The 19407-nt window shown below is 32.5% G+C and overlaps 1 protein-coding gene across 12 annotated transcripts in view; it reads right to left on the reverse strand.

The window, feature by feature from the left end:
- Positions 1-15986: 15986 nt before the first annotated feature.
- SPOCK3 (SPARC/osteonectin, cwcv and kazal like domains proteoglycan 3) overlaps positions 15987-19407 on the reverse strand; it is a 328840-nt gene continuing 325419 nt past the window's right edge. For 6 of the 12 annotated variants that reach the window (XM_011363729.1, XM_011363727.1, XM_011363725.1 and 3 more), the window contains one exon: positions 15987-17689. In XM_011363729.1, the coding sequence (XP_011362031.1) occupies positions 17517-17689 (173 nt within the window). In that variant the 3' untranslated portion in view covers positions 15987-17516. The remainder of the gene's footprint in view (positions 17690-19407) is intronic. The other 6 variants (XM_011363720.1, XM_011363728.1, XM_011363726.1 and 3 more) reach the window with 6 other exon arrangements.

Raw genomic sequence — 19407 nt, forward strand, 5'->3', positions numbered from 1 at the left:
GTCCTTGCTACACCCTCATATGTCCATGAACTAATTGCTGCTGGGACTGTTACCTTTCCTTTGTTGATCAAGGACAAAAAGACTAAGTAGCAAATAATAGGTCTCACACTTTACTTCTCCCTCTTTCTATTTCTCAGGTATTAGGTAAGGGAAAAGACCCCAAATTCTGCCTTTGTCCTAGTTCTTTCTGTGCTTCTGATAAACCTGTCTGATATACACACAAAAAATAAATCTTGATTGGTACACTTAAATTCTAAGCCTATGTGAAAATCTTGATACAGGCATCCAATGTACTATTTTATGTGATCTATTTATTTCTGGCCTTAAATAAGTCTCCTATTTTAATAGAGTTGACTGTGGTCCATCCTACATTGTTGAGATTAATGCAGAGGCTATCGATTTAAAAATCAAAGCATTTCTTCCTCTAAAGAGGAATAAACAATGATTTGCTTGACTCTCATCAAAGTCACATTACATATTATACTTTATACAACACTTACATACATATACTCAAATAAGTCCTCAAATGCATCTCTACTATTTCCTTTCCAGATAAAATTTTCACTTGAATGCTAGACAGAAAAGGGAATTTTTCAGATAAAATATTATTCCAGACTCTAGAATGGGATAGTTTTCTCAGAGTTACCAAACACATTTTCACAACACCTTTACCTATTATTTAATAGCTATCACTTTTAGTAATTATGCTTTATGTGAGGAATCATCTGCTTAATATTCATTTGAGCCACCACACATTGAAATGAAAACATGGGAAGTATTATGTGGATGTCTTTAAAGCTGTTTCCTTTTTTCTTCTTTCCCTCTTTCCTGCCTTCAATTCAAAATACGTATTGTTTATGTAGAATGACCAAGTCCTTTGCTTTGTAATGAGAACACACAGTTGATCAATATCAGTTTTACTCTTGCCTTCGCAGCGCTTAGTGGTTGAAATGAATTAATTATATAACGAGATATTTGACAGTTTTAAACTCAAACTTCAAAATCTGATGTGTATTTTACCCTTATAACATATCCTAATTTGATGCATTTTTTCCAGAAATACTTAATCTGTGTTTAGAGTTTGAGATTTACAATTGAAGAAGACTCACATATTGAATCCGGTCCAAATATATCTAAATTTTCCCATAATAAAATCAAATTCAAAAAAAAAATTAAATTTATTATTTGTATACACGCTGACAAAATTGCTTCATCTTTTTGAGAAGAATTGATTTGAATTTGAAATTGTCTTTTAAAATTCGAATAAATCTGGATTTTTGTAATAGGAACAATTTTATTCATTAGTAGCTGAAATTATTTTTTAAATAAATAAAAGATTCAAAATATATCAGCCCTGAACTTGATTATTTAGTCTGCAAAATGACAATTCTTTGTAAATTTGGAAGCCTTTTGAAACAAATATACCAATATATTTATTGTGCAATGTCTCTTGTATGACTCACCTAAAGTTGAATAGTGTTTTCAAATTTTCAAATATTGAGTCAATTAATCTTTGATATTTTTAGAAATGTTTTGTTTTCTATGAACAATTATTTAATGACTTAAGCTCTTTGATCTTTGTCAAAAAATTTTAAAGTTTTTTTATCATAATTTTTCACAAAAAATAAATAACTGAAATAATTCTTTTGCCGTATCTCCACTTTTTAAAAAATATTTGCGGTTAACATTAATATGTAGGCTAGGTGGAAGGCCAGGGGAGGGAGGGAGCAATTGGGGGGAATCGTTTCAGAACTATATAGATATCTATCTATAGATGTCTAACTAATATACTGTATACTTGAAACTAATTAAAATAAAATAAAATAAAATAAAGGTTTCCTTTTGTGCGAGAACCCCAGCCATGTTTTTAGCTGGCTAAAGTTACAAGTGGATGGCCTATTTAGAAAGTTTAAATTTTTTGTTGTTCATTTGATTTCAGAGAACAGGGTTTGCTGATAGTTTTTTAGGTACTGAGGAAAATCTTCCTCAAGTCTATTATCTATATGCTGAAAATGTCTCTTAATATTTTTCCTTGTGTCAACTTTAACATTTTAGGTTTATACTGCACACAGTTTTTCTATATTGCTCTGCTCCACCAGATTATAATTGTATTTAATCATGAAATGTACAAAGTTTATTCCCTCTCTCCACTTTTCTGGTAACTGTACTAGCTTCTGCATCTCTATTTGATTTTGAATCAGGATTATTTCTTTGTTTAAAATTTACATGGCTTCTTATACTTAATTATGCAAGTTGACTCCACATGTTTACATATGTGTATTACTAGAAATGTCATATGTGTCCCAAACACCCACTACAGTGCAAGAAGAATATATCATGCAATGTAGGTTTAAAGTGAGATGTAGTCCATGAAAACATTAAATTGTGTTTAGCAGAAAAAAGTGCTTGATACTGCTTCAGCATTAAATTTTAAACTAATCAGAATTAAAAATCCAGTTGTTCCTTGGATGCACAAGCCTCATTTCAGTCGCTCAGTAGCCACATTGGCTAGTGACAACTGCATTGGACAACACAGATTCTAGAACACATCACAAAATAAACCTGGAATTCTAAATTTAAAGCAAGTTTAGATGAGTCTTCTTCCTGGGTTGTTTGAATGATATTCTATTCAAGGCAGAGGAAAAGTAACAGAAAAATTCGCAGTGTCTGTACCATAGTTTAGGAGAGAGACATTGTACTATGTCCATGGATGTACAAAGGATACGCACAATCCTTTTGTCCATTGCAACTTTTGGTAATACACATGATCAAAGAATGAGTGCCCTTCAAACTTGGACAGTTAAAATTAGCAGAAAATAAATTGATTAAAAAGTAAATACACATATCTAAAAAGACTGACTGGTTCCCACATCAGCAAGATTTATTTGCAAACATATTAAACGAATTCTCTTTCTAAAGAGTCTATCAGTCAAATGACGTCAAATATTGGCAGTGCTCATACCACATACTCTCTAGGACTACTTTTACTCTGGCCCACAGATATTTTTTAGGATTCACAAGTTGCTACCAGAACTCCATTATTCCCTGTATCAAGTTATAATAAAATAATTTATTAAAATCAATATAATTAATGCTAATTAAATATCCTATTTATCATTTTTATGATTCTCTAATACCTATCTCCATCTTAAAAGCATCTGAATAATCGACTATTGCTACACAGTGTCAGTTTTTATGTTTATATTTGCATTTACTATCATGCTGTTGACAATTGATTTCTTGAAGTAGTAGCTGGTAAATTACAATTTGGTATTTCATAATTAAGGTCTAGCATATCCTGTCAAATATATCTGAAAGAGATGGTGTTCTCTTACTTCATAGCTTTGCATAGTTATTACAATAATCTTCCACTTAACAACTCTGAGCATTAAATGCATTTGCTTCACTCATAGTCATAGGAACTTCTGATATTTAAAAGTAGGGCTATGGTTTTATTTAAAAGATAGAGGAACCAAGCATAAATGGTGAGACTCCTACAGCAGTGTGTGTGAACAGATGTTTTGATTCTATTCTCATGCTTAACCTCTGGACCACATTGTAACAATCACTGTGACTGCCCACAGCCCAACCTAGATCGTAAGTCTTTTCAGAAAAGATCCCCTCCTTTCACCCTTCATTCCTTCACCAAATCCTTCAACACATGTTAACATAGCCAATAGAAAAAAATATTTCTCACATATCACTGACTTGCAACTACATTTCTCAAGCGACCTAAGGCTGTTCTTCAGATGTAGTTTATTATGCTATAAATTGGAACATCACAATTTTACTGACATCAGATCCCAGTGGAACCAAAACTTGCAAGAAGATTGTCAAATGTTTCAATTTATTGTTCTGTCACCCACAATCCTTTCCCCCGTCAGGCCCAAAATAACAATGTGCAATGGAATCTCAAACAAGAGAAAATATGGAACAGGAATCTTGATACACACCAAAACATTTTGCCCCTTGTAACAAAATGTTATTGCCCTGAAGCAGGTAAACTTATTAAAAGAGAAATATATAATACCAAAGAACAAAAGAGACTTTTATGTTAAGATAATATCTTTCATCTGGAAATATCCCAAGGTACTTTTTTCAAGCTGTGCAATTTGAGTTACTCCCCTATACTGAAATACAGGGACAGATTGATTAATTTCTCAGTAGCTGAAGTATATATTTGTTTCAGAACATGTAACATAAAAAAAATTCTCTTGCTCCTTTTAGGTCATTTCACCCTCTGTGTCAAGCTTTATATCCCATGGGCTGTGCTTCCTCTTGTGAGTTAATAATAACTCACATGAACTTGCATGAAGTTCATGTGAGTTATTATTAATTACATGTGGCTATCAATCTACTGCCTGTTTTAAGATCCTTTATTTATGAAGAGCAGAAACTCTCAAGTCCCAAAATGGGTGTTATTGTAAGGACATGTGGGAAGCAATAACATAGGAGATGGCTATGTTGCTTGGCACCAAGTAGAGAAGCCACAGTAGAGGCAAAGCTCATGGCAGCTGGAGCTGGAGCTGGAGCTGGAGCTGGAGCTGGAGCTAAAGTAGATCTAAAGTCCTTAGCAGCAGGTGTGCATATTGTCAATCTAATGCTCCATGATTGACATAATTTACTTGTCATTGAGTCATTACCAGTTTCTCCTCATTCCAATTGTCTCTAATCGTCATTGAAGCTGTCTCTTCATAAGTTTGGTTGCCATCACCACCTCCCATCATCAGCTTGCACTATAACTGGTAAATTCTTTTAACTTTCCAAATTCATGAGAAAGAAATACGTTTGTCCCGCCCATCTTTTCTCACGAGGCCACCACTTAAAAACTTTTGGCCATATCTTTAGTTTCGCAATTTTCATCACCCCCATCTATTCTCTACATAGACATAGATTGAAATTTCTATATTAAGAATTTGGTCTTGTCACTTCTTTAATACATTTTTTAATGCTCTTCCCAGAGGTTTTTTGATAAAGTCCGAACTGCTCACTATAGCATGTTTGTGCCTCCTAATCTGGCCTTATTACTTCACCAGTTCTGTTATTGCCACTTGCCACCTAACATTCTACTCATCAACTACACTGTTCTACCTCATTCTCCATGTTTTCTTTTCATGCTGAGCCTTTATGCCTCCTTCTTCCTCTACCGGAAATGCCTGCCCTGCTCCTTGCACCTGATTAAATCTTACCTATTTTTGACCGTTTTGTTAATATGCCATATCTCGAGAATCTCTAGAACCCTCTACTTCTTGAGAGCAGGCTTGTTACTCAGTACGAAAGTGTGTCCTTATGTCTATCTACCTGTCAAATCTAAAACTAGTTGCAGAGGATCAAAATATTGATTTACTGCTTAACTGTATAATTGATTATGCTTTTATATGCATCCTAGAGTTAGTATGGGGTAATTGATTTACATTTTTACAATAAATCTTTATTCTCATTTCTTCAAAAAACAGTTACTTACTTCATTTTATGTGCAGTGCATTTTACTATTCGCTAGAGAAAAAAAGCTGAAAATTGTAGTTCCTTTCTTTAAAAAGTTCAAGGAGACATAATTGAAAACAATAAAGCTAGAAATTACAATGTAGAAATAGCTAACGCATCAATCACAACATGTTTATGCTCTGATAACAAAGGACTGTAATATCTTAGTGGCTTCAGCACTCACTACCTGTATGTTGGAGGCCATCATCTTCACTCAGACACACAAGCTGATGGAGCAGCCTTTATCTGGATTATTACGGCCTCATGGTATAGGGGAAAAAAAACCATAGAGTACACATGCTGACTCTTAAGCTTCATGCCAGTTATACATACATCTCATTAGGCAAAGCAAGTCACAAATCTTCATCTGAGTTAAGCAGGATGAGTGTGCATCATCCTCCCATATGGAGAGTAGTCTCTTCAAGAAGGGGCATTGAATACTGATGGACTGAATCCAACCCTCATTTATACAGAGCTTTAAAGAATGAATTGAAATATTATAGATGGAGAAGGAAGACTATTTCAGATATTATGTCAGGGCACAGCAGGAGAAGAGAACATGGCATTTTATTTCGGACAATTGGAGCATAGAGTATGTGGAGAGACACATGGTTGGGTAGATTGGAGGATTCATACCAAAGGGTTTTGAAGTGACTGGAAATAATTAATTGATTCCAAATGGAGAGGGCAATCGAATATACATTTTGTAAGAGTACGCTGCAGCTGTTTGAAGTGGCCTTTGGTAGAGGTCGGGACTGGGAGAGTCTGGTAGAACAGCAATCTGGTAGGAGGAAATTACAGCCATCTTGCTAAAAGATGTTGAAGGACAGAGCCGTGGAAGGTGCTGTGTGAACACAGGAGAAAAGGGCTACAGGAAAGGTCTTGTTTTCTTATGCTGCTTCCATTTTTATTCCTACCTTATAAGCAGTCCAAGTGATTTAACTTTTATGCAATTATAAGTTTCCTATTTCAGGATGTAGAGAAAATTATTCAGCTGGGCCAAATTAAGTCTTTGGGAAAAAGGTCATTGTGACTTTTGTTTTCATAGCAAATTATTATCACTGCCATTTCTGTGATTGATGATCTTTATTAATTGCCCTATACAATCATTGTATCATTTTAATCTATGACAAAAAACGGGAAGCTGTAATCTTGCAAAATGACAAGAAGAGAGGTTGCCAAAGGAATCTTAATTTTCTTTCCCTTGCTTCTTGGGTACTATGGTTAGAGAAGTGTCATCTCCATATGTTAAAAATTTACAGAGAGTTTGTAAATTAAAAACATAAGAAGGCAGTCATTTCTATTCTTGGTCTTCTTTCAATGTTTTAGATCTCATACATTTAGCACAACAAGGTGCTTTAATTATTCAAAATAATTTAAAGATGGGGTTTCTATCAATGGCATCCACAACTTGTAAGGATAAGGCAGTTTTATGTATATACATAGCTACTTTAATTGCTACACTTCAATCCAGAAATTTCAGAAACATGGAATGTGGCTCCTGTATTAGAAGTCTTTGTAAAACTGTGGTAAACTAGATAATAACTACCCCAAATGCTCTCTTCTTTACACCCTGAGACACTAAAAAAATGCCTGTGTTAAATCCATTTTAAAAGATTGTATTCTCATAGGTATCAAGGTGTTTTATAAAATATCTGGTGAAATTAGCATCAGAGACCAGGGTCATAAAAAAATGTATCAGAATTCATAGGAATCATCATCTTTTCAACAAGACTTATTATTTAAACTAATTTAAAGTACTTTTTGATATGTAACTTTATCACTGTTACATATCACTGTTGCATAACTGAAACAACCAAATAAAGGTAAAGAAATAAAACTATTATTATTTTTGGTAGTTATTAAAGTGTTTAAAATGTATTTTCCATTTTTTAAAAGGTCTGGTTAGCCTATCTCTGGCAAAAAGCTAAGGGTAGTTTGGCTTAGCTAGTAGAGCTTATCACCATGGTGCAAAGAAAGAAAGTAGCATAAAAGGAATAAGCAAAACTGAAAGCCAAAGGAAGCAGAAAGCTAAATCATTTAAGTAAAAATGATAGTCTGATTGAAGGATGGAACTAGGACCATGTGTGTCAGCATGATAGAAACAAAGAGTGGGGCAGGAATTACAGGGAAAACTTACCATCTGTGTGACTGGCTGTCTTTTATATATGAGTGGAAACTTGATACATTAAAATGTCTAAAAAGGACTATGATAAAAAGAAAAGAACACTGGGGGTTCTTCAACAGACACGCTCAAGAAGAATAAATTGCTCTGCTTATACAACTACAGAAAGGATAATTTACCAAGAGTTTTACTTCATAGGTATTTATGTAGGAATAGAAGATCATCGCTCAGTATTTTACTTTAATACCTAATCACTTACTTACTCATTAATTTTATAAAGGAGTTAACTTAGAACTTAATTACATCACATCATATGCTTTTATGATTAGGCAGGTGGTAAAGCTTGGACTGCAAGCTCAGTTTTGTGTAAAAAGCAACTTCCTCTTACATTAGAAATTAATATGCTTGTAAAGCAGCAGCAATTTGTCTATGGTCTGTTCATGCAAGGAAGACATCATCAAGGCTCCATCAGCACTAGCACAACTTTGACAGAACCTACAGAATAATTAGTTTTTAACATGTTAAAATTGATAAACAACTTTCCGAGTTTAATTATATTCTATATGTTTGCTCATTATGCATGCTGTGCAAGGAGGAATGTCAACTCAAAAATGTTTCAATGTAAGCCTTCTGATTAAATAAAAGTAAATGGGTATTTTCTTTCTCTTCAGTGTTTGTGGGTATAAGACACTGTGTGTGTGTGTCTGTGGGTGCGCATGTGCGTGTGTGCACCTGCATGCTTCGGAAACTTACTTAGATTTTCTAATGCTTTGCAAAAAGAGAGAAGTAGAAAAGAGAAAGAATACTGGTCAATGAGAGGGAAGTATGTCAATCTTCAGCCATTTCTGAGAGAGCTAGAACTTGAAGGAAAAGAATGAATCAGCATGTTTAATAGTTGCATGAGAGAATATGACATGGAACAATCAATTATTTTGCTGCTGGCTATAAATATCCATGTGGAGGCCTACCACTGTAAACTACCATGAAACAGGATAAACTTTAGTCATTTTCTCTATCTGCTGATGAAAAGAAAGGTAAAGGGATGGTTAAAGTTGCTGAAGCTTCTGAAATCAAGGCCTCACGTGGCCAGCAAACCTAAACTAGCCATCGTGCTGCTATGTGGTATTGGCAAGAAATAGGTGGTGACGAATTAAAGAATAAATTTCACAATTAATTTGCCCTGAATTGTATCTAGTATCACAGAATAATCAGCAAGTTAAAGATATGCGATTGACATGAATCATGCTAGGGAAAATTTTTTTCCTTCAGAGGATAGGCCAATATTTTAGTCAAAGTTAAAAAACAAAAAAGAAAGCCCACTAAGATGTTAATTTAATCACATGACTTTGATTTTATTTTGTTAGTTGTTGAGTGCTTCATGGGTGTTTCTGCTAACTTGGAGGGCCTGACTTTTCCAGCTCAGGCCACAAGCTATACTTCTCTTTGTTGTTGCAGATCTCTGGTCCCCAGGGACTCAGCTACTTTCTCGCTAAGGGATGTCATTATTCACCGAATCCCTTGCACTTTCTCTTTCCAGGAAGACTTACTGTTTACTGGCATGTATTCTGCTCATGGAGTTCCATCTATAATGCCCATTTGTTTGAAAATATGTGTTAAAGAGAAAAACCACAGGCCCAAATGACATCACTTGTGTTAATTAAGCCCATGATAGCAAACCTGGACTTAATACCTGACCTAATTGGTATTTCGACCTTTCCTAGAAATACAACCTTAATCAACCAATTTGGAACTTTCTGGTCAAAAACTGGTGAGGCGATCTGTCACCTGGGCCTTTGCCATCCACCACAGACAGAAGAAGCACTCTGGATGATAAAACCCTTGCGATCCCTTTCCCCTCAAAAGATGTCCTGATCTAAAAATAATCTTTTCTTTTGTTAATAGCTCCCTCGACCCACCCTTCTTCCTATAAAAGCCTTCCATTTTGTGTAGCCCCTTGGAGTGCCCTTCTAGTTGCTAGATGGGATGCTGCCTGATTCATGAATTACATAATAAAGCCAAACAGCTCTTCAAATTTACTCGGCTGATTTTTTTAACATATGCTATTGGGGTATGAATCACGAAAATCCAGTATAATTTCCCCAGATTAATTGTATCTATTAATATTAACCTCTTTTTTGTTTGGGACTGACTTGTGTGATTTCTCTCCTTTAAAGTATCATTTTAATTTCCAGAAGCCAGAAAGAGGAGTCAAAGAAATGGGAGACACAAAAGATTTGCATTACAAATCTGGGAGTAGCCACATCCATAATAATGCATGCATAAAGAATGTCCTAGGAAAGGAATGACCTTTGAAAGTGATTAGTAGAGATGCTGCATTTTTAACGGTGGTACTGAAATAACATACAACATCTGTTATCAAAATTTAATTTTCATTTTGGACTTGTCTTTTTTTCCCCTTCAGCATGAAGAATTAAAAGAGACTGTGCTATTACAAACATTGAACAATTTTTCCTTACAGTATATCTTACACTGTGTTTTAAACAAACAGCTCTTTGAATGTAGCCCCATGGAAGTCCAGAGCTAAAATGAGCCTGCCTGAGGCACTATATGGGCAGAGTGAGGCTGTTTTTTCTGATAAGACATGACAGTGTCTTTCCTGGCGTTACAGAGGCTCGAGTTGCAGCCACATGGGGAAGAATACAGCTGAGCTGCAATATCAATTGTGTTTTCATCTTGCAAGAATCTGGACCAGATTCTGGCACAACTGTTCCATAATCACACGAGAGACTAAGTCATTATCCAGATAATACCGGCCACGAAGTCACTTCCTATTAAGGATAATTCTAAACACAATGAGCAACTGTTGGCAGTAGTTTGGTGCCCACTCAACATTCTTCAGGGATATTTGCCAATGTTTCCTTGACACCCTATGGCTTGCAATTTTCTTCATAAAATGGGATTAAAACATAAATGAGAATTCCTCCAAACAGAAGAGATAGTTCTTGCAAAGCTATTATGAAATTGCTTCTCACCTGCCTAGAAGCATGAGGGGTTCAAGATAAAAATGCCTGCAAGGCCATGGAATACTTCAAATGTTGAATGCTACATTCATAAATGCCAAGTGTATGTATGATTAATGTAGAATATGCTTAACCTCAGGAACTCTCTGTTCCTCTTTGTTTCAAATTGCCAAGATGCAGGTTTATTTTAACTAGTGGTCTTTCCAGGATGCTACAATAAAAACTAAGGCCAGAAGACCCACATACACTGACATGGAAATAAACATTTATTCAAATGATCAAAAATTTTAGAAACTAAACTGAGACTGCTGTTAGCACCCATTGCTCCTATAATTATGAAGCTGATATCAAATATACTTTTTGATTAATAAATCAGCATTCCCAATAGTACAGGATTAATGTGACTGACTGGACATGAATCAAAATTATTTACTTTTGTGGCCAAATACGATGAACAACTTACCTTGCTGTCATTTTATTGTATAAGAACGTTAGGCCCATATTAGAATCTTTAATTCGTTCATTTTCTCACAAAGATATCTTATGATAAAGGGCATTTTCCTACCATCTTTTGTCTTTTTCCAGATGGTCAAATTAGTTCAGGAAAAAGTACCTGTTGTTTGGAGTGAAATGATGATGAGCACTTGGAACACATTATCCTAAAAGAGAAAAATATTAAATTTTTACATACATACCAGGAAAAAGTATATCTGGCTAAAGTAAACTAAGAAATAGTTTACTAATAATGGCCTATTTTCATACTAATATCTCTATATTTACGTATAAGAAAAGAATTTTCAAAGTTTAGACAACTATAAAATGATTCACGTCTAAGATTCATACTCTTTTTGAAACTGAAAATATCAAATTGTCCTATCCATTCTTCTCATTGTTACATCTCTACTTTTGCTTCCCCAAACAAAAGCTAAATTATTTTTAATGTATAGATAATGCTGTTCACAAATTTTGTTTTTTAATCTAAAAATCCAAAATGACACATTGCCACGACCTCTGTTAAGTACTGAAATAGATTTATAATAGCTAGTTATTGCTTCTTTTTTAACTCTGGAATTTATAAATCTTAACCCAAAGGGACTAAAAAAACAATGAAATCTGGCACTATTTAACATCTCAATTAAAAAGACACATTTAGAGTAACAATGAAGGAAAACCTATATTGAGAAATTTCTGGAAATAACCACTCCTTTGGATAGGACATCTTAAACTCCAGATAATCGATGTTTTGAAAGGTTAGTTCTTAAATAGAAAGTACATTTTAAGAGAGAACATTTATGAAATATCAAAAGCAAGTTAAAATTGGACTGCACTGAGTTGATATTACCCAAATTTGTGTTTTAGTTTCTATATAGATGTTCTGGTGACCTTCAGAGTTCACAGATTTTTTTTCTGGAGTAGAGGAAACAAGAATAACAATTTCTATATTCCCATCTTTAAAAAAATATGATCTAAAAGTAGTAGATAGTGTACTGACTTTTCTTTCTTTCCCTCTTCTTAATAATATTATTTCGTGCTAAGTGCCAAACATTGTTGTTTTTAAAGTATTAAAACTTATAATTCTCTTTCACAACCCATGAGGTGAGAATTAATGCCATACTTATTTCACTGATGAGAAACTTGAGCCACAGAGATGTTAAATAAGTTGGCTAAAGTCACACACCAATGAATGCCAAAGACAGGATTCGAGACCCGGTAACCAGGCCATAGTATCCAAGATTTTTACCACCCTGCATACCCTTTTGATTATCGTACCTAACTTTTTTTGAGGTAGGTATTTTACTAGGGTTCCCACTGAAGCTCCATAATAGCTTTAAGTAAATTCTCACATTATTATTATTTCACAAGTGAAGAAACTCTACAGCAAAGTTAATAATTTGCTCAATGTCACAAAGCAATATCAGATTGAGCCCAGGAATTCTGACTCCAGAATTTTAATCTAAAAATCCATAAATACAGAGATATTAGTATGAAGAGCTGCCTTTCTTATATACCACTATACAAGGCTGTTCCATTAATCAACTGGATTAATTTATCAATGCTCTGCTTCATGTTAGAGGGATTTCACATGATCTCAAAATTTGTATGTTGTATAAGAATAAAGCATTAGTTTTTATAATTGTTGCAGACTGAAATGAAGAAGTAGCATGATGGTGAAATGACCAGTGGAAATGGAAGACGTGGGCTAAAGTCATAACTCTTTTATTGTCTGTAGAGTAGATGACACCTGCCCTTTCAATCACCATTCTCATTACTTCAGCTCACTGTCCTTTGGCCAGAACTGGTCATAAGAGCTCAACTTGACTGTGAAGAAAAAAAAAAGATGCCTCGTGTGTACAGGAAGAGGAAAACTGGGTATGGTGAGTCCTAGTGATTTCTGTACTTCGTCTCTAACATAAGAAACGTAATATTACCCTTCTCCTAGCTTATTGTATGAACTTAATGTTTTTAGCATTTAATATACAGAACATATAGTAAATGTACACAAATATTAGTCACAATTACTCTTGTAAAAGACCTATTCGAAAATGAAGAAATACTTAGGAAAGCCAACTCGCTAGGACATTTAGGTTTGGAAATGTATTTTTAAATTTCTTAATGTAATTTTGTTATGTCACGTCCAAATAATAATAAAAAAATAATAACGATAATAATAATAGCATTTATTTGATATTTACTATGTTTCAGACATTAATTCATTTTATTCTCACAGTGACCTTGTGATGTAAGTACTATTTATTACCCCTATTTGGATAAAAGTACGTTAAGCTACTTCTGATTAATGAAAAAGGTGACACATAGAGACTTCAAATCCAAGTATGTGTATGTATGTATTTATGTTTTTAAAGATCAAGGGTGATTTAACATTAAAAATATATTAAAAATACATTCCCCAAGGATATCTTTGAAAAAGTTGAAAATGGGTATGTTTGTGTGCACAAGTCGATGACAATTTTAGCTTTTTCACCTACAACTTTTCATTTTGTCATTTTAAATCATGTTTCACGGTGAACTGATTTATATTAATTTTACTTGCTAAGATTTTTTTAAGGCATGTAACAAATAAATAAAAGAGATGTTAGGTAATGTAGACATGGCAGAAATTCATATGCAATTGAAGAGAGAAAATAGTTGTTATTCAAAAAGTCTATTCCAAATTGTATATGCCCAAGGATAGATGTCATATGTATTATACATAGTAAATGCTTAAGATGTTCCCTTTATTGACTTAGGCACTGGTAAAAATTTCATGAAGCCATTACAATTCCTGAAATATTTTTAAGATTTGAAAGTAAAAAGCTAATATTATTTTATATCAAAATGTACCAGGATGAATGAAAATGCATTTTTTCATTATATTAATCTCAATATCAGCTATTTAAGTTGAAAAGAATAAACTACAGGGAGCTCATATTATCACTTATTTACATATTTGCAGCACTGTAAATATTCTGAATTTTTTTTTACTTAATCTGAGAAATCCATGACATGACCGAGTACTTTTCATTCATCATGAACAAGAGAGAAGAAAAATAAAAATGTGAATTGATCTATTGCAATTTTCTTTAAAATCAAAGACAAAAGCTGAACTAAATGAGTGTGCATGTTTGTATGTATGCTTTTATTTATTAGACAAAACCAGCTCATTTATGATTATGATTCTGTTTGATTTGGTTTACTTTCTCCATTTTTTTCCCTCAGCTGTTAGGAATCTTGCAAAGTATACTAAATGTAGGCCTCTGAATGACTTACTGCATATAGCCATGGGATCATATCATCAAATGTTTGTTTCAAAGGAAATGACTTTATGAAACTTTCTAAACACACTTTAAGGAATTATGAGTAGGCCATGTGGATCAACGTTTATTTTGTGAGTTAATTTCCAAATCTTTAGCTTCATATAAAATAATATGTAAATATTGATACAGGGAATGAAGCACTCAGTATGTATTTTATTAATTAATTAGGAAATTCTAATGAATTAATATTTTGGCTCTATTGACTTTATTCTCTTAAAATACTGGCAGAAATACAAAGTTTGCTTTAGGCTTTGTGTCCTTTCAATCAGTACTAAAATGTTGTATGTTTGTTTTTAATTTAACTTGTTTCACCAATAGCATTAAGTGGTATATCTAAATTATCATGCTAGATATGCACAACAAAAAATAATTAATAAATATCCATACTAGATTTTTGACATGCTAGGAACATTTGATATTTTATTTGTTTCTATTTTTTTCCTTTATTAATTCACATTTTAATTTGTTGTGATTCAGACTGTCTTATAGTTTTTTACTTGCACTAGAGAATAATAACACTAGAGAAACAAGGCTTAAAGTATAACGCAGTATGATTTCATGTCTGTGCATCAGAATTCAACTTAAGAAAGAATTGTTAGAGTAAATTGATTCTTTTTAATCAAAAATGCTCTTTAAAAATTTTGAGTTTGTATCAAAAACTGTTCTTAAGGATTCAAAATACATTTTTTTTAAATTCATATTATACCTAGGAAATAGCTTTGATTTTTTTTCCAATGCTAATACAATCACATTATATTATGGGCTAAGGATAAATGCATTGCCTGTCTTCCACACTAGAATAGTAACTCCATAATTGTTTTGTTCACCAATGAATCTATAGTGCCTGGGTTACAATAGGTGCTCAATATTGATATTTTTAATAAATAAAAATAACTGTATCAAATCAAAATCTCAAAGTAATTAAATAATGATCAAGAGACCTGATATATATCACAAATAGAATTTTTGTTCATATATATATAAATACAAATTGTATACAGATATTTTATATAAAGTTTAATAATGTAAATGTTTTTGGTTTTATACTTACTGTTGAATTGGTCACTTTCTTGAGAGCCTGAAAGATTCCTTAAAAAAATAGTTTAACTTCAAGACTACTATATTTCCTACTTTAAATTCATTTTCTAAAACTCTATGTAGAATTTAATTATTTGTGTTTTTTCAATCTACAAGTTATATTTTATGATTCCTATACATTCATTAAATAGAAAAAGTTAGTCTTTCATTCTTCAAAAATGTTGTTGGTATAGAACTTTTTCTAAATATATTATATATAATACCAAAAAAATGGTTCTAAAAATAACACCCTCGATAAAGAAAATTATCTACTTTGCAACTGTGATGAATGAAAAAATTAAAACAAAACAAAGATCATTTTTAACATGGGTAGAAAAACAATACCCAAGATCTTTCAAAAACTTTACTTACTAGTTTCAATACCCAAGATCTTTCAAAAACTTTACTTACTAGTTTGTGATGTATTCATTTTTAAAATCAAGGAATAGATTAAGAACCCTTCATGCTATTTCTACCCCAGAAAATCATTAAGAAACAGTTTAATTTGGTTACAAGATTCTTTATTTTTTAAACTATACATAAACAGTAAAAAAAGAAAATGCAGTATACTTTAAATATTACATAAAGTTAACATTGAAGTTTCTTTTTTAGTGTGTATTAATCAAATGGAAAGAATCCACCAATTTTACTTTCAATGAATTATATATTGGGAGACCAGTTGACCCACTGTTTAAATTATAATACCAAGGTGAAATATTCGACAGGTTTTTTCCATTTTTATTATGGGCACAAAACCATAGGTCTGATATACTTAAAAATGAAGGTGTGCCAAAATGTCCACACAATTAATTAACATGCTAACTTAAGTATAGCAATTAATTTTTGTTACAGTTAAATCTTAAATGCTACTCTACACAATAATCATAAACAAGTCCACATGGCAAGTATGTAACAATAGAAAAAAAGAAAGAAACATATTCCATTTTCTTCATTCCAGCAGCAGCAGTACCTTGACTGGTATTAATCTGTTAATTAGGTGTGCTTATATATTGCCTAATATCCTATATTGGTATGCATGCTAAAACCTTTCTATTTCTATTTTGCAAGGCACCATACAATACGTTCTCTAAGTTTTGACACTAGTAACAAAAATGGTATAATTCTTAGATTAAATGCAAATTTTTATCTAAAATAGGAAATAAAACAAAAACTAAGATTTTTATATTTGACATTGGGGCAAATGACAAACCGTATGTGAAAATATGCTTTAAATGAATCTTTCCCTTTGTCTTCTACTTTAAGTTCTGCACCCTAAGTTGCTGGTCAGAAAGATAAAGAAACTTGGAAAGGTAAAGAAATCATGCTGTTTAAGAATATAAAAAACATCTACATGGAACTGCTATCCAAATTAAAATAAAAATTAGAAAAGACAGATAAGTTTTAAACTTTCAGAATCCATAGATTTCCTTTCTTGCCATTTTGTAAAATATCTTATCATATCCAGAATAATTGCATAATTAAAAAAGTCACTAATAATGTAAATAAGATGGAGGACTCTACAATCGTCAGTTTATTTTTCTTACCCTGTGGTATCCCCTCACTCATCACGAACACGCTCTAGGTTGGGGAAGATGCTACTTTGGAATTCCAGTTAAGGTCATGCATAGTTTCATAAAATCCTTGGGACCCAGGTCACCAATAAGTTTTTGTACATTTAATTTAGGATATCTCTCAGAAAAATAACACAGATGATCTCAAGCATTGAATGTTATTTTGTTTGTGGGAGATTTACATAGTTCTTATGAATTTTATCAGTAACTCTTCATAACTTTCTTTCTTCTGGCTAGACTCCATATTTGCTTTCTTTTTCTCTAAGGCATAAAACACTCAAAGTAATTTATTCTTATTTAAACATAAAGTTCTATGACTTTAGTTGCAATATTTGAAATAATTATACAAAATATATGTGAGTTTTAGAATCATTTTGTTTGGGGGCAAGAAGGTAATTCTCAATAGGGCTATCACTTTGTAAATAATAGAAATTTAAAATTTATTGATCTCAGCTCTCATCAATCAGATGTACCCATCATGATCATCACCATCATCATCATCATCATCCCCTTCATCTTCATCATCATCTTCAATTTCATCTTCATCATTCATAATATCATCTTCATTTTCTTCATCATCAGTCCATTCATGAAAATCTCCACTCGCAAAATCTCCAGAGATCTCAAAATCGATAGCTTGGGGAAAAAAGTAAATGCTAATGTTATCTGACTGAGTAGTGGGATAATTTCTGAGAGATGTAAAATTTTGATGAGAATTGAGAGAATTAATAACATTTTAATTTGTTCTTTAGCTTAGCAAAGATAAGGAACAGTCTATTCTCTATCATTTGTTAAAATTTATGTGCTAAAAAAAAGAACTGTTACTGAAGCCTGACATGTAAGATTTCCAGTTCAGTAATATTCATATCAGCTCATTTTTTATAGAGTCCATGTCAAACACTGAATTTCACAAAGAATTAAAAATTTGTCCTATTACTGTGGTTAAGCAAAATAATTGCCCCCCCACACACAAAGATCTTTACTTCCTAATCATTGCAAACTACAAATATGTGACCTTACATGGTAAAAGCAACTTTGCAGATATGATTAAAATGAGGTCCTTAAAATGCGGAGATTGTTCTGGATTATTCGGTTGGGCCCAGATGATCACTTGTGTCATCAAAATCAAAAAAACCTTTCTCAGATAGAATTAGGGAGAGATGTGATTACAGAAGAATGATCTGAGAGATACAGTGCTGCCAGCTTTCAAGTTGGGGAATAGGGCTTAAGTGCTAAGAGATGTGAGCAGCCTCTAGAAGGTGGAAAATGGAAGGAAACTGAAGGAATGCAGCCCTGAAGATATCTTGATATTTATCACAAGGAGACACATGTTGGACTTCTGATATACAGAACTGTAAGATAATAAAGTTGTGTGGCTTAAACCACTGAGGTTGTGGGGATATGTTACAATAGCAATGGAAAACTAACATAGCTAGCCATAACATAGTTCTTTTTTTTTTAAATGTGGAAATATATCAATTACTATTTATGGGATAATAATACACATGTTTTTCTGCATGTATTTATTTTTAACTGTTCTAATGTTAGTGTGCATTTATTTTCTACCCTTTCTCATATTTTAGTCTTAAAATTCTTAGGTAGCTAATTATAACATATCCTATTAATGTCATTCATTATTTATAAATTGATATCTTAATACATGCTGAAATTCATCTTATGAGAATAAAACTTTATTTCTATTCTCCTACTTCATGTATTTTCTTAATAATTTTGCCATGCTAAGAAAACTCAGAAGTCATATTCCCAAAACAATCTTTCTGTTCACTTATCAGATTCATATCTATATATAATTTTTATTTACAACATAAAAGAATCAAAATTCTACACCTATCACTAGCATCACTGATAATTAAGTAGTTAATAATACAACTAATTTAAACTACATATTACAAAGACATGTTCTCTACATGTTAAAATGATGTTAGGTAGCTGCTGAGTTCTACTTCACCTACTTGTCTGATAATGTTGGCCAGAAAACCAAAATGAAGCTATCGAAAATCTTATGGGTAAAATAAATGCAGAATAGGCATGTAAGCATTAAATGAAATTACTTTTATATTGTTTTCCATTTATGTAATTTTAAAATAATCACAGCCTATCAGCTTAAAAATTGCATAAAGACAACTAAACATTTTCTAAAATCTAAGACTGACCAAGTATTTTTTTTTCATATTTGGTCATTTGTATCAGCTGAAACACAATCCATTTAATTCCGTGTGTGTGTGTGTGTGTGTGTGTGTGTGTGTGTGTGTGTATGTGTGTATAGTGAGAATTCTCTATAGTATAAGTAAAAATATTGATTTGAAACTTGCATTCTGGAAAAATATTTTATG

This window comes from Pteropus vampyrus, unplaced genomic scaffold (genome assembly GCF_000151845.1).
Source record: "Pteropus vampyrus isolate Shadow unplaced genomic scaffold, Pvam_2.0 Scaffold88, whole genome shotgun sequence".
Lineage (NCBI taxonomy): Eukaryota > Metazoa > Chordata > Mammalia > Chiroptera > Pteropodidae > Pteropus > Pteropus vampyrus.